The sequence below is a fragment of the Pezoporus wallicus genome, unplaced genomic scaffold (assembly GCF_028554395.1).
Source record: "Pezoporus wallicus isolate ANWC-B61680 ecotype Strahan unplaced genomic scaffold, APGP_CSIRO_Pwel_v1 contig_593, whole genome shotgun sequence".
NCBI classification, from domain to species: domain Eukaryota; kingdom Metazoa; phylum Chordata; class Aves; order Psittaciformes; family Psittacidae; genus Pezoporus; species Pezoporus wallicus.
The window spans coordinates 2,001,701-2,018,683 of NW_026642342.1; the positions used below are offsets into that span (position 1 = coordinate 2,001,701).

The 16,983-nt window shown below is 43.3% G+C and overlaps 1 protein-coding gene across 1 annotated transcript; it reads right to left on the minus strand.

Moving 5' to 3' along the window:
- SENP2 (SUMO specific peptidase 2) lies at window positions 1-15,901 on the minus strand. The gene is made up of 17 exons (XM_057429003.1): window positions 15,730-15,901; window positions 13,425-13,480; window positions 12,736-12,869; window positions 11,787-11,859; window positions 10,591-10,669; window positions 9,915-10,059; window positions 8,891-8,994; window positions 8,009-8,106; window positions 6,746-6,803; window positions 6,205-6,268; window positions 5,212-5,358; window positions 4,196-4,327; window positions 3,826-4,029; window positions 3,639-3,718; window positions 2,077-2,161; window positions 1,301-1,396; window positions 1-731 (listed from the first exon to the last, which is right to left on the minus strand). The coding sequence occupies exons 1-17, from the start codon at window positions 15,834-15,836 to the stop codon at window positions 669-671; spliced, it is 1,725 nt and encodes a 574-aa protein (XP_057284986.1). The 5' UTR covers window positions 15,837-15,901; the 3' UTR covers window positions 1-668.
- Between the last annotated feature and the right edge of the window lie 1,082 nt (window positions 15,902-16,983).

Sequence of the window (16,983 nt, forward strand, 5' to 3'; positions counted from 1 at the left end):
AGTTTCATTCCAATAAATATGTAACTTATATAAGAGCCTTATTTTAATAAAAAGAAATAAATACTTCCCTTTTCACATTAGAGAACTCCCTGGAGACAGGGAAAAAAACCCAAAGCACAACCAAACCCCCCCCCAAAACAAAATAACCCCAACTACAGGGGCTTCACTATGGATTTGTTACAAATCAAAAAATGGTAAATTCTTTCTATGGTCATCACAAATCCAGTTTTAGGAATCAAGTAGATCATAGATATTCCAGAAACAGAAGAAACTCTCTTTGAAGAAACAGCAGCACATTGTCCTTGGGAAGATAAAGTTCAGCTAACACAACTGTTACCACCACCACAGAGAGTCCCATATGTCCATAATGTGGCCACGTGTGCTCTGAGGTACAAGCATCCATCTCAGTGACAGAAGTTCCCAGCATTTGTTCCCAACCGTTCCCTTGGCAAGGTCACAGCAATCTTTCTGGCTTGCACTTCCAAAGAGAGTTACTGTCTCCAAAATCGAGTGGGGGGGGTGGGGGGGTGGGTTTAACCGCTACTTCATAGCTTAAAGAGGAAAAACTGTGTGCCTGCTGTCTTTATCAAATTAGAATTTAATAAAGTAACTAAGATGAGAGCTAGTCACCCCAAGGTGATCACAGTGTTATTGTAACAGTGCATGTCTCACAGCAGCTGCTGGTGGATTATTTCCCACACCATCTTCTTGCGGAAGTAAGGCATGTCATTCTGAAAAGAAAAAAAACAACAAAATCCATTAAATACGAAGTCACAGTAGAAACAGGCAGAAAATATGCATAAACACCCACTTAATTCTTTAATGTGAAGTTCTTTTTAAGAATTGTCAACATTTGCCATTTGGGTACAATATGGGTTTCACCCACACAGCTCCTAAGAGGGTGACATGACAGCACAATAAAACCAGATCTACTTGGCCATACAACAGCTTATAAGCACTTCAGTAAAAGACCACCAGGTTGGAAAATAACCAGAGTCTTAACTGCTCAAAGGGTGAAGCCCATTTCTCCAAAAGATACAAAGGCCAGATACCACAAACCCACTGCCTACAGTAGCTTGCTTAACGGGGATCTCACTGATCCAACTAGGAAGCAGATAGCAGATGTTAAGCACGGAGAATACAGCTCTGCCCTCCTGAGGCCACTTTTAAGTTCCAAGCCCAGCAACTACACACCAAAATCAGAGGAAGGTACAAAACCTCAGCTCTTGCCCCAGACACAATTAAGAGCTGCTGCATAACTTCCCTGACCCCTGTATCTGTGTGAAAGTCTGGAGCTCACCTGGGTAAAGGTGATGGGTTTGTCTCTGGAGATATAATCCGCATATTTGCACATAAAAACCCCACAGTCACTTCCATTCAGTTGCTGAGGGATTTCCTAAATGAATGCAAAGAAGATGGAGAATATTTCTCTATCTTAAGAAAAAAGCCATTTGGAAGTAGCACACATTATTCATACCAACAATACACTAACCAGAACCTACTCACATAATCCGTTTACTACTGCTGAACACAAGGAATAGACCCAATTAACTGCACATCATCCCTCCCCTCTGCTTCCTTTACATGGATGTTACTCTAAATTCTTGGCAGGCTAATAAGAGATAGCAGCCTTCCTCTCTGCCAGGTTTTTGAGGTTTGCATAGTGTCTTGTTTCTTAAGTCGTTAGATACTGCTTTTTGGAGAGGGGCTTTTACAAGGACATGTAGTGACAGTACAAGGAGGAATGGCTTTATGCTCAAAGAGGGGAGGTGTAGGTTAGATCTTATGAAGAAGTGAGGGTGCTGAGACACTGGCACAGGTTGCCCAGAGAACTTGTGGCTGCCCCATCCCTGTCAGTGTTCAAGGACAGGTTGGACAAGGCTTGAAGCAACCTAACACTGCTTAAAGATTTCATCCCAGCATGGTTTTCTGGCCCACTAGCAGCCTGATGTGTTACCACAAGAACATGAGATGCTTATGGACATTCTCTAGAGGCCTGGACTTACTAGAAGATACCAAAACCTTTGTGACAAGGAGTTACAGTTCACATTTCAAACCCAAGTAGTGCTCACATACATGCGACTCCATGCTGTGAAGTGTCCACTCTGAGAACATCAGCTCCAGATTTCTTTTTTCCTGGCTTTCTTCTTGCAGGTATCGGCTGTTTAAAACAAAACAAAAATCACTCTTCACATCTGTAATTCAGGACAACAACAACAAAAAACCAGAGCTGCTGATGGATCACAGGAAGATGAACAACAGGACAGTAAAATATCAGAGGATCCTCACAGCAGCTGATTTAAGGCACTTGGAGAAAAAATCCAGCTCTTATATTTAGATACACACAGTGAGGGGCTGCAAGCTAATGATCAGGAATTAGACCAACTGGTCAGGAATGAAGCCACAGAGACTTCCACAAAAGTGTAAACTCATTGCTAAGATCTGGCACCAGAAGACCCCAAATCACATGTTATCAGAGGAGAAGGGAAAACAAACAAGGAACCATAATGCCTAATTCCACTGCATGCCTTAATCAAACACACTGGCTGCACCTCTGCAAGAACAAACACAAAAGCTTTTGGGCTAATACCTTTGGATGAGGAATTTCCCAGGCCACCAGCTGCTGGAAGAATACTCTTGAGGAAAAAAATTGTTCTATGAAGACCTGTTCTTACACCCTTCCCCAGGCATCTGCTGTTAAATATTCAAGAGAGCACTGGACTAACACAACACTTGGTTTCTCTGTAGGGCTGCTCTCCTGCTCTTGTGCTCTACAAAACTGTTGGATTAAGGATTTTTTACTACTTCTGCATCAGTGGCAAAGATACCTAAGGGCGCTGGCTTGCACAGCACGTAAAACTGTACCTATTAGAGATCTATGCCATGCCAGCTGATACATCTGGAAAAGCTTGTTTCAGGACATTTGTCTTGAATGAAAATGTCAGAAATATGACTAAAACATTGTAAGGACATGAGGGTAGACTGCTTGTGTAAGCTGGAGGGAAATATGGTGGCTTTGTTTAGAACCCTGAACAGAATAGAAGAGGTATAGACAAATTGAGGAGGAGCATGTTGCATAGCTCACTAGACTGAACAAGGGTGAACATTACGAGTGGCAAGAAAAAAGATCTCAGTGTAAGAAATGGATAAAAGAACTAAGCAATAAAGAGTTAAAGTATGTGTAGCTGATGACAAATAGTATGTACTTTAGGACACCAACATTACTGACCCTCAATCTGAAAGTTCTTAAAAGGGTAAGTTAAAAAGCTCTTGGAAGACTGTAATCCTTTCACAGTCAGTTTGATATTTCAAAACTCTCTCCTGAAATTCTTCCCTCTTATCAATGGCCCAGATTTATTGATTAATAACAAAGTCAGTACATGTTTGCCATGGGGCTATCACTTATTTGACAGTGATGCTCTGTCTGTGCATGTAGTGAGAAGGCGGCAGAATCCAGGCACCCAATACCCTGCGGTGGAGGGGACAATGTGAGACTAGCTAAGTAGCCAGTGTCACACAACTCCCAGGAAGTGAATCCAAGGTTTCTGTTTCATGTTTACAAGAAATGTGACAATGTGGACAAAACCCAAACACTTCATAATTCACAACATAAAAACACTGACTGAGCAGTTACTTACAACAAAGTTTCACAAATCTTGTCCCCTCTTTGTGCCGTTGAGTCAAAGTATTTGATGGCCTTCTTTCTGACATCTATGACCTGTTATTATAAGGTGATTGTTAGACAAAGCACACACAACAAAACCTAAGTGACTTTTCAGTTGTTTTTTTCTCCCCAACTCTAAATAAAAAGCTAGTTTGACTCACCGCTAGTGCCCAGTGCACCCTCAAGTGAATGGGCACTAAGATAAGGTCCTGTTTGAAGAGATCCACACCTCTGGTCCATCTTCTTACTGCTCTGTAGCCCCCAGAAATTAGTTTGGGATAAAAGAAAGTGCTAAAAGCATGGACTGCTGGATATCCTTCCTTCTTACTTCTTTCCACCAGAAGAGTCATGTAGAAATTAATGACCTGCACCACAAAGATGAGATGTAAAGTAAGACACTACTGACAGATATTTCTAGGCTCTGCAGTGAGGGGGATCACCAAGGAACCCTTGATGACATCTATACACAATGATGGGGTATTTTAAAATCAATACTGAATTACAATATGACTATGCTGCAGCTAGTTTTACCTCATCATTTAGCCAGCGAAGGTTACTTAGCGTGTGGATGTCCTCACGAGTTACCCTTAGTTTGAAGGCACTGCTTATGATTTCATCTGGTTCTCCTTTGTCAAGTGCTGCAGCAATCTCTCTCTCCATAGCCTGAAATGAATAATTAATTGAGGAGAGACTTGTAAGTCAGAGTATTGAGCATGCTGACCTATGTGCAGCTTTCAGCTGAAACAAGGCCTATAAATTAAGCCCAGGTGACAGAAAACTGCCTTTGCCAGGTTTTTTTTTGCTACGTTAGCAACAAGACTTTTGTTTGTTTGTTTCAGCATCCTAACTTTGAACTTCAGAACATAGGTTTGCTTCAATTTGCTTTCACAGAGTAAGCTGATATAAACACATAGATGAGCAAACACACTAAAGCAGCTGAAAAATGAACAGAAATACAGCAAACACCTGTAGGACAGCATGACTGCAACTCCAAAGAATAAAAGCAGTCAAAATTTATACAAGCAGGGGAACCTCAACTCCCATTCTCTGACAAACAGCTCAACTGTGTTAACTCGCATGATCACTGTTACATGCATTGCAACAATGCCCAGGGTGCAACATGACTCTGCAAGACCCCAAAGACATACACAAGATGCTCAGGTCCCCCACAAGCAATGCAACACCGTGGGTCAGCAGAAGCTTGTTTTTCAGGTTTTATCACCATGGTAGGACAGGTTAAGGGGCAGAAACAACGTAACTGTATGAATCTGGTTATCACTGCTCTGAAAGACTGCTGGTTAAACTGGTAGCAGAAGCCCCACAAACCCGTAGGTTAGCACAACTGAAGTGTGGGGAGCATATGAAATGCTTAAAACCAGCTTTATTGTTTAACCTTGTACTGTGAACTCACAGCTGCAGAGACTCAGTAGCAGGTTAAATGCAAGTTCTTAGGGATTTCAAGAAGCCTTAAAAACCACCTACAATAAATGGAGCTCCTTGCTGCTGTTTCACAGCCGTTTTATCTAACACACTGTCAGCTACAGTACCTCTGTGAGGGGAGAAAAGCATTCTGTTTTTTCTGAGCTTGGGAGTTTGTCTTCTCTCACGTGAAGGGCAGATGACTTCCTGGGCAGAACAGGTGCCAGATGTAATTGGAGTAACACCTCTTCCGAGTATTCAGCTTCATACCATCTCTGTTAGACAAAAAGAAAATAGGGTAGCAAGCAAACACAGATTTGTTTGCTAGGGACAGCACAGAATATCTTGCTCATATATAAAGCTGGAATGTTTTTTGTACACACATGCAACCAGCCAACTTCAAAGTAACTTTTTATTGACGACTGCATTCCAACTGTGCATCTAGGTAGTCCTGCATTCAAAACTTAAATGAAGGCAAGAGAGGCAGAAAGGTGGCTTGGCTTGAACTTGCATTAAGAACCCCAGCAAAGCCTTCACACATAGGTATTAATTTGAGATTGAGATTGTTAGTTCTGAATCCTAAGATGAAAATTTTACTTTTGATCTCTATCCTGATCAGAGATGAAAGTCAAAGAAGAGATGTACTTCCTATCTCACAAAAGAAGACAAGACTAAGGCCAGGTTGGGTGGGGCTTGGAGCAACCTGGTCTCATGGAAGGTATCCCTGCCCATAACACGGGGTTGGAACTGGATGAGCTTTAAGGTCCCTTCTAACCCAAACTAGCCTGTGGTTCTATAATTCTAAGACTAAAGAGACCGCAGTACAGCTTTGCAGGTCAACTAAGTCTGTGCACTAAAGATTTTGAAGGGGAAGATTAAAGGGAAAGAATAAAAATAGCACAGTGTAGTATGTTTTTAATAATCCACAAACAAAATCAACAGCAGTGGGAAACCCTTTGTGATAGCACTACTCATCAAATAATGCCCCCGCTTTCCATGGGAAAAACAACAGGGACAAATACACAACTTACTCAACAAGATATGTAAATGAAGAGTGAAAACATTTCTCACTACAAATAGCTATATTTTCCTAATAAAAATAATTAATAACACAAGCTTACCCTTCCAATGTTTTTTTTCACTGGTCTTCCCTGCTCACGAGAGTTTTCTGCTGGTGTGTAGTACCTGTAAGAACAGGGAGAAAGAGAGAGAAATGAGCTATATACCTGTAGTATCCCATGTAATTCTCAAGAATTCACCTTCTGGACCAGAAATGCTTTTACAAGGCTGATTATGACTAGAGCCCCAATAGCACACATAAATATGTGACATTGTCTCAGCTTCCAAAACCATTCCTTTGTAGCAGTAAGACTGGGACAACATGAAGAACTGTGAGCTTTGCAAACTTTCTTCCACCTACATGTGCAAGATCCTTTTGTTTCTATCATTTTCACTATTTGGAAAACTAAGGGAAGCAATCAGCACTTCCTTTACCAAGTGCTTTGTGATCTACCAGTGATAAATACTGCATAGTAGGTGTTATTCTGCAACTACACTTGCATCCAAATATAGCAATAAATATGGTTTGTCATCTTCTGCAGGCTGAAAGAGAAATGCACAAAAGCCAAAAGAAACAAAAGCCATGATTAAAAAATACTCTACCTGATCATATCATTTCTCTGAGACCACTGTGAGCTGCAAACATCTGCACGTTTGATACCTGCACAGAAAAGCAGCAATATGAAAACAAGAAGTCAACATTCAATTACCATCAGACATACATAGCTCTTGGTTTCTGGGGGATAATACAAAAAAAAAAACCCCAAACAAATCTTTTAATGATGGCTGTATGGTTAGGAAGTTCAAACTCTGACAAACAGTTTGAATTTTTACTATCATGTGCAGGTGTAGGCAGCTGAAGCGGGGCAGGTTTAAATCCTAGATTGCACACTTGACTAAAGGAGTGATTTTTTGCAAACCCAGATGCTCCTCATGGCTCAAAAGAATAGCTTGTCACTCTCCACAGCAAAACAAGCTTTCCCCAGATTTTAGCACCTGCTCAGAAATAGCTGCAAAATGCACATGACTGCATAATAAAGTCGCAGATATGTAAAAGAAGTATTGATAAAAATTATTGAAGTAATGAAGGGAGGGAAATGACTGGGGCAATAGTAAATGTATACACATGAACACAAGCTAGAACACATTGCTGGTACACAAGAAACTAGCTTGTCAGCAAACCAGTTTAACTAGCTCACTCTGCAGAAGACAACCAAAGTCACCTTTAGTAGTTATGTATCTTCAACTCACTAAGGATGATCTACAAAGAAAGATAACTTGATACGAACAGTGGTACTGTGCGGTTAGCTTACTTGGTTCCAAAGCTCAGCCAGCACAGAAATAGTCATGTATAAGCATTAAAAAGGAATTAAAGAGTAACATGTAACTGCAACTCTAAGTTAAGTAAGTCATGTAAGGGTGCACAGTAACATATCACCCTCCCCTAGTACAAACAGCCAGGTACTATGATGTTCTCTGTAGAGCGCAGTTATGTCAGCAGCTACAAACATCACTGGTACAGCAATGTCTCTCAAATACAATTTTAACCAAACTTTTTCACCTCAACAAAAATTTACAAATCCATTTGAGCCAATAACTAGCTATGGTTTGGGAGGGAAATTACCTCCCTCTTTCCCTCCCTCTCCTCTTTCTTCTTTGAAACAGCTCATTTCATTCTAAGAGCTGACATAAGCTATACTATGCTAAACACACTGGCCAATTTATATTTTCTTATGAATAGGCACAGATTAATGACACACAAATCTTTTTAACAAAACCTATACCTTTGAGACTTAAGGAAATGCCCCATTTTGATGTGAAGTCTACCTACAAACTCTAACAGACATGAAACACGGGGATACTCACTGGTCATTAGTGTCCTACATGGATAGCCATCTCCTCTGTATTTCTGTTCTTCCAGACGACTGTCAGTCATCACTGGTTCCTTGGAGTAGGCTTGAATACTTTGATGGAGCAGAGAAAACACCAGAGGAAAGTCATAACTTTTATACAGATGGTATTTTTTTATCAGTGCATCTCAATTCACTAGAAAGAACCCAGTTTATTTGTACGTAACTGTCTACATTAGAGTTAAAGCAGTAGAAGTATGTAAAGTAAAATTAGGCTGCTTAGTCCCTTTATATAAACACCTCTTCTCCTGCACTGGTTACATGATAAAACGCAAAAGGCATTTCCATGAGAAGGCAGTTTACGTTCACAAGTTTAGTGTACTGCAAAGAGAAAACTTAGGATAATTTGTGTGAGAAGGACTGGGGGAGGTGGAAAGGAACAGAGAGAATTCTGGCATGCCCTGTGTTTACCTTCACTTTCACATTCTCAGATAAATTAGGATTCCTGACCAAGGGGAAAAAAAAATCATCTATCACAAACAAAAGGAAGATATAGAATAACCAGTACTACGGAGTAAGCAGTGCTGTGGATTTTTATACTACAAGTTACACTGCCATCCCTAGAACTAGAAAGTACCTTTCTGAATGCAGAGAGAAGAGAATGAAACACATTCACACAAACACATGAATCTTCACCTTTAGAATATACACTCAGAGAATAGTCATGCTTCACTGCAGGGACCTGAAGCAGGGGGGACTGTTCTAAAAATTAGTTTGGCCCAGCACCTGTCCTAGGACACTGTCCAGAACCCTTAGAATGAATAATTCCCTTCTGCTTCCATGTACAACAGGTACAAAGTTACCACCAAAACCCTAATAGTTATTTCTTGATAATTACTTGCAGAAGCTTGTTGCCTGTGGATCCGGGAAGCTTCCACGATATTTTTCCTTAACCAGTTCCAAGAGCTGTTTGTATTTCTCCTTTTCTCCTCGCTGAACATCCTAGCAGAATGGAGTGGAAAAACAAGCAGATTAGAACCCCTGCATATGAAGCAAATGTTTGTAATCTGGAGATAGTGCAGACTGCACAAGCTGTTCCCAAAATACTGGTATATTATTCAAGTTTACTTTATGAGGAATTTCCACATCTTTGCTTTGTGTTAGCCCTGATCTAGGAACTTGTGTCCCACTATAAACCTCAAAATTCCTTCTGCAACTGTTTCCTCAAATGGGGGCCTCTTCAGCTGTGGTCTGCACCTCTTGCATAATAATTCAGGCTAATATGCATTCCTGTCAATATACACAATGATTGGATGCTATGAGTCCCCAGGGTATCTTAACCACACTCCACAGCTTGCCATGGCCTGATCCTTCAGTACTCCACTGGAAAATCTTCTCCGTGTAAGCAAGGTTTATCAGGAACTTTTAATTTGCTTCAGATATTGAAAGGAAATGACAGGGAAAGACCTCTCAGATAATACAAATAATCCTTCCTTTCAGCAGCTGAGTGTTTTTTTGCCTACCTTATCCTTTTAAAGCTGCTACATAAAGATCACAGTTGGGCTAGGTTAAGGACAAAATAGTGACACAACTCTGCAACACACATACACTTAGTGACAAGGTGGTACAGCTCCACTTACAAGCCAAACTGCCTGGAGCCCCCCTCCCCACCCCCATACACTATTTCCATGAAAATGGTTTAAAAAAAAAATCAGTCTTTTGGCAACAAAGCACTGCTTTGTTCCAAGTCTTGATGCACATGAAGGCAAATAAAATGCTATATGCTGATTTTCCAGAAGCAGTCTCTCAGCTTCATTAACCACCCCCACCACACTGTTACAAAGTGCCACTCCACAGCTTTGAAGTTTTGAAGAACTGCTAAGTTGTTTCATTTCAAGAGACACCTTCCTCACCCCACATACCTCTTCAGCAGTACAAAGCAATCTCCCCATTTTGCTGACTTCTGATGTCCTGGATTCTGGCACAGTGCACTCCTTAATGGGTGGTCTCAGTGTTAAGATGCCCTCTGGAGCAGGTTTGATGCGACCGTTGCCATTCCTGCCTGTGCTAAAAAAGTCAATGGGAAAAGAAACAGTATCAAATGAGTATCCAATTATGTCGAGTGAGTAAATATGTGAGTATCCAAATACCTCTTCATTCAGTCTCCACCACCAATTATTTTGTAAAGCATGTACACTGATGATGATGGAGACAGACATGAAAATGTTTACAGCTGTCAGATGAAGACCTGATGTCCTCAACTGGCTAATAGGAAAGTACACAGAAAACTGAAAATCAGAACAACTGCTTTCAATATACACTGTTGTTTGATTTGCCCATCATAACTGCACTCAGAGGTACATGTTATGTCCACAGCAGTCCAAGCGATGAGTCAATACAGAAGACTGAAGAACCATGCAGGCATGTTATTCATACCATCCAACCCACAGCTCTTCTAAAAGCTATTGCACTGGCACCAAAAGTGTAGCTTTGTGGACATCAATACAAATGCCAGGCAACAGAGAGGAGCTCAAGAATGAAAGTGAAAGAGGGCAAACTGTTCAGAGAAGCAGTCAAAGAAAATGGAAGGATTTATACCTGAGACGTGGAACTGTCTTGTAAGAAAAGGATAGTGTTTTCTTATTCAAGCAAGAACTGGTTTCACAAGGCATTTTATCTATGAGAGAAGAGCATAAGCCATCAGTAATTATAAAAGGAAGCTGAAGCATTTAATGAGTTTACTGTAAAGAGCTTTACCAAATATAAATTATCTTAATTTTCTCCCTTGCATTGTAATATTATTTGTGTTATGTTACTGTCGTGGTTTAAGCCCAGCAGGTAACTCAGAACCATGCAGCTGTTTGCTCACTCCCTTCTTCTGCCCCCTCCCCTTGCTCCCGGTGGGATGAGGAAGAGAACGTAAACCCCATGGGTTGAGATAAGAACAGTCCAATAACTAAAGTATAATACAAAACTACTGCTACCACTAATAATAAAAAATAAGGGAAATAACAAGGGGAGAGAATATAAAACTGAAAATGAAAGGGAAAACAAGCAATAAACACAAGTGACGCACAATACAATTGCTCACCACCTGCTGACTGATACCCAGCCCAACCCGGCCAGAAATCCGGGCCTTCTGGGAGAATCACCCCGGTTTATACACTGGGCATGGCATGACGTGCTGTGGTATGGAATACCCCTTTGGCTAGTTCAGGTCAGGTGTCCTGTCTCTGCTTCCTCCCAGCTTCTTGTGCCCCTCCTTACTAGCAGAGGATGAGAGACTGAAAAGTCCTTGATCGGGGTAAGCATTTCTTAGCAACAACTAAAACACCAGCATGTTATCGGTATTGTGCTCAGACTAAAGCCGAAAACACAGCACTGCACCAGCTACTAAGGAGAAAAATAACTCTGACAACTGAACCCAGGACAATTAATTTAGGATATTTTCAGATTTCCATATTGGCAACTACAGGAAGTATCAGCCTAAACCTGAAATAAACCAGGGTTATCAGGATCTACTACTTAAAATAAGCGTTTAAAACTATTTACTTCTGGCAAGGTAACAGTGGACATCGGAACTGAAGGACTGCATCCAAGGCAGCTCTTGTACTGAGATGACAAGATAAACACCTGACCCCAGTCCAGAAGCAATGCCAGGATGCAGAGAAGAAACAGAGTTCACACTCAAGTATTCTTAGATGCTACATAGATATTGTACCTTCAGTAATCTATATGTAAGCCTAAGGGGTAGGGAAAAAAGCAGCAAGTTAATAACTTGAGGTCAGTCTTACCAATCTGTAGCATTTCTATTTCTGGTGTAGAACCTGTTTGTCCTTCAGCTGGAATGTCAGAAGCAGACCAAGTCTTAAATAAAACCAAAAAGTACCGATGTGAATATAACCTGAATGTGAACCCAAACAAATATAAACTTCCTGAAATACAGTCAGCTCTATTATGACTTGGGGACCATGACTTGCTGGTTCAAACTGCAGCAAAATGCAAATCTCTATAGGATCTATGAGAAGCACATTTCAATTTCCAACTGAACAGGCTCTCATACGAGCAAGTGATTAAGACAATATGAGCTTATCACTCACTGAGTTTTCCTCAGTCAGCTCCTAAATTTTCTGAAGTGTGACAGTTTAGCCATTGAAAAATGTATTTTCTATAAACAGGAGTTAATGACTGTCTCAGGAACATGACAGTTTCTTATTCTTCTTATCTGTGTGGAGCAATAAGAAAAATAAGACTATACCTCTGAATCAAAACTAGGGAGTCAAGCAGTTCATGACTCAATTTTCACAGAGCCAAAGCACTACAGGAATCCTCTCCTGAACTGGTGGATAGCAGAAAAAGGTTTATGCAGAGGAAGTATGCAGTTTTTCTTGTACCATAATGTATTTTGATGCTTTAACTACAAGCTTGAGAAAGAAACTAACAGTTCACAAACACATAAACCCAATATGTTTATTATTTTACTAAAACAATAAACTTGAACAGTTGTAAAGAAACTGAAAGACACCAAACATCTAGCTCCTTCCTCAGCTATTAGTGCTAGAGCAGAGTAATCCAACTTGAGTAAGGCAAACGCAGCATATAAGAGCTGCCTGGTCTAAATGGCAATGAACTACCTACTGCTGTAGAGGCTCAGAGCAGGCCTCACTTCAAGATGCACTAGGGAGGGATGCTTCCTCTTTCATCCTGAACAGATTCTACCTACTTTCCAAAATCCTTGCTCACCTCCTCTGCAGACTTTTTAATTGGAACAGCATTTCTGACTGAAACTTTCTGGCATCCACTTGTTTCCTTGGCTGGCAATTTCACCTCAGTAGGAACGTCTTCAACCTTCTCTGTACACTCAGAGATGGCGTAATCTGAAAAACAAAGACAGGCCACATAACAACATGATTTAAAAGGGAATTAGGATTTCTATTTGCATTAAAGCCCACTTCCTTAATCCCACCTAAAGCAGTGCAACTCCTTTGAAGTTACCGACCCTTCAGCCAACAGCAGCTGGTGATTTTTGTCTTAGTGGGCTGACTGAGCAGTCCTTTAGAGCTGAAGCTCAAAAACTAATCCATCCAGCTGGATCTGCAAAAAAAACCCTGCTTTTGGGAACATTCCTTGTTTCTGGAGAAGCAGTAGAGTGTGCAATTTATCCTCCTCATCCCCTCCGCATGTGCATGTACTCTTGCAGTTTATTACCTGTCACTCTTGTCTAGTTGAGAGAAGCTAGTCGCTGAGGTCTAGAAACCCAGGCCCTGTGATACAGGCTCAATCCGCTGGCTACACAGATGGCCCCAAGGAATGAATGGCTTGAAAAGCCACAGTTTCAGTAACAATGCAGAAGTACAAAAGCCAGAGTTTCCCAAGATACATAAAACTTGCAAAAAATTAGGCATATTAAATACTTCCGTAATGTGCAATACCTGAATTTGGTTTTTTTTCTGGAATCTCATCAAAATCTTCCACAGATGGCCAAATGCTGAGGAAAGAACACACAGAACAAGTGTTTTAAAACCACAGCTCCTAAAGGGCTGACTTCCCTTCCCAGAGTCCAAACTTCCAACATTAGTGCTCATATCCCAAAGGTTTCCTCTTCCAAGTGCCCCAGCATCATCTCAGACATACCCAACTATCACTGCTGAGCAGCTCTCAACAATGCTTCTCCACCTCTCCCAGTCAATGGACCACTCAAATAGAGCTAATTATTCCACTAAAGCATATTAAGCCTCTTTTCCTCATTCTGTTAACGCTTCCTAATGTTTTACACCTGTTCTTATCACAAAAAAATACCTTAATACGTAAAGTTTTACTCTTTCATCAAGGAAAGAAGCATACCAGAGATTACTAAGGCATCTGAGTTTGTAAGTCACTACACTAAGTTACAAGGAAGTGTACAAGCAGGACAAGAAATAAAAGGTGGGAAAGCAACTCATGCATACACCCACTTAAATAACTTACTGTTAACTCAGTGCTCATGAATTAGTTCTTGGAATAACTCTTAGCTGCACCCTTTCTTATAAAGGGTAAGCCCAAGTATTAGGTCAGTTGATACAAAGAGAAAGCATTTTTACTTCGGAAACAGAACACAAAGGTTGTTTCCTTTTTATGAAATACCACGACAGAGAGCAAGGATTCTCTGAAGAATTCTTTGCTCTTTCTTTTAAACTGTTATGCCCCCCCAACCCTGCTGGTATCATGGCTTCTGGACTACTTTCCATCGGTATTAGGAGTACAAAGTAGCCAATACCCTTAACTGCACCTTTTACACAATATAAGAATATCTGCTATTACCATGCTATTAAAGTCAGGCAGAAAATAATGTGGTGTAGCAGTTAAATGCAAATCTATTCTATAAAAATGCATTCTTACTCAGCATATTGGATATTTCCAACACAGTAATATACATATATATTTATTTCCAATAAGGCAAAACTGAAGAAAGCAAAGTACTTGTATCATCCTGCTCAATTTCTAGCAAGAATTAAAAGGTAAAACCTCAAGTGGGCAGAGATTACCCCCCTGTGGTTTAGATTTCCTTGAAGAGACTCACAACATGGGACCTAGGAATATCTTTGCCATTTCACAGCACACCTCATTGAGCACAGTTTGAAGACTTATTTTCAGCAGGTCCGTTTCTGAAGCAAACTAATACAGTTTCACTCAAATTTCATCCTGACTGCTGTGCTCATCATTTCCAGCGATCTCTTAGCAAAACTGGGTCTCCTACTCAGACTATAACACGACAGCCTGTGGTGCCTACAAAGGCACATTCTTCAGCTTGAGATTATGTTCTGCACAGTAGCTGCAAACAAACTACTTGTGCAACAAGTGGTTCTTTCCAGAAGACATTCACAATTCCCATTCACTCTTGAATGTGACACTAAGCAGAGCCTCCTCAATCAAGTTTTTCCCAGAAGGAGCAACCATACTCCCCAAAACATGGCATGTAAATCATACACTCTCTCTCCTTGGACAGGAGTGACAGGCATGGAGGTGGCTGAGCCATCCATCGCTGGAAGCTCTGGAGCACTAGCAATGTCTGATGCCTGGGAAGGCACCCCCCTTTCTCCCACTGCACATACATACCACATCCCCATGCCACGACTTTCCTCCATCCAGTATATCCCTATATGTATGTACACTGCTCTCTGCTCATCCAACACACCTCCAAACCTCCACCCCTTGCCTTCTCTTCAAACCCCCACTGTATAGATGGGAAGCAAAGGGGCGGGGGAGAGGAACGGGGGCAAGGAGGGCGTTGCCAACGGACTTATTGGGAATATCTGAATCATCTCAGCATCCAACCGTGACCGTGGGCGCAGGGCTATCCGACAGAAGCGTGAGACTGGGCCCAAAGCCGGGCCAGCCTCAGGCTCAGCGACTCCGCTTCACCCGCTCTTCTGACACAGACGGAAAGGACGGTGGATGGCGAGGACCTCACGGGAGCCCATCCCGAGCCCCACCGCCCAGAAGGGGGAATCTGGGCGGGCAGAGGGGCCTAGCCCAGCCCAGGGGCGGGCAGCCGGAGCGAGGGGAACCCCAGAGCGAGATACCGCACTGCACCCGAGATGCAACACAGCGACCAACGCCGCTTCCGCCCCCCGGTTCTAACGCCTCAACCGGCAGACAGGCGGCAGGGGATTCTCGCAGGCCCCATCCGGGAGGCAGGCCGCGGTGGGGTGAATGGGGGCTGTGTGACGGGGCGAGGCCCACGGGAGGCTCGCTGACCTGGGGGGCGGCCTCTTGCGCAGCGGCGGCGGGGCGGGGGACGGCTCGGGGCGGCGGGCGGCGGCGGCGAAGAGGGTACCGAGGACCCCCAGCAGCCATTGGTACATAGGCCGCGGCCAGCCCGCCCGCGGCGGAAGTGCACCGGGGCCCTCGGCGCTCGGCTCGGCCTGCCCCCCCCTCCCCGCGAGGTGCGGCGGTGCGCCCTCCCATTGACGCTCTCCGGGGTTTCTCTCCGCCTCCTCCAAAGCCGGCCCGCCTCTACCCGCCCTCAGGGTCCAGCCCTTCGGGCCCTCCTGTTCCGGGGCGAGGGCATTTAAGCCCCAGTACGGGAAGCTGTCGTGGAGCTAGCTGCTGAGGGAGGTCGGGTCGCAGGGGCCCTGCCTGGATGCGGGGAGCTGCGGGGCCCTCCTGGCGCTGCGGGCGGGGACAGGCCCATCTGCCCTTGGGGACAAGCCGCTCTGGTCCCACACGGGACGAAGAAGCCTTTCCGCGTCCTGAGGGACAACGGCAGGCAACACAGACCGGTGGTAGCGGGCCTCTGCCCCCCCCTTCCTGCTTCCTGTTCCCGCTGGTGTCGAGTAGATAACCAATCCCAGTTTACCAGGCTCCGACTTGATGCAGTAGCCGCGGGGCCCGCTTCTCGGCCCCTCGCTTCGAACCGCCCTCCTGGGCCATGGGTGAAGCACTGACTGAGGGGGAGCGGTTGCGTTCGGCGTTCTATCGCTGTGATTCCAGCTGTGACCTGAGACTGCCCACCCCGGGAAGTCTACCTGTTGGCCCCGCTACACCGTTTGCTATGGAACTGTCTCCTGGCAACCGCGCGCGACTCTTAAGGCAACATCTCATCCTGCCCCACTGTGAACAGGGCTTTTTAACACTGAGCTTCCCAGTCATTATCAGCTGTTTCCTCTGGGATAGCCAGTCAGCAGGGGAAGCTGCAGCAGTGCCCTGGAGAGACTTTTCCACATGAGGAGTGAAAAATGATCTTTCACCTACAGGGGACAATAAGATAACTGGAGAGGGGCTTTTTACAGTGACAGGGCAAGACAGTGGCTTTAAGCTGACAGAGGGGAGATTTAGATGAGGTATTAGGAAAAAATCCTTCACTATGAAGGTGATGAGACACTGGCGTAGGTTTCCCAGAGAACTCTAAAGGTGGCAAAGGAGGAAGCTGCGGAACAAAGCACTTGGGGTAGCAATGACATTTTGGGGCAGCCTTTGTTGCAGGAGATCCACTAGTTTTTCATGCCTGCG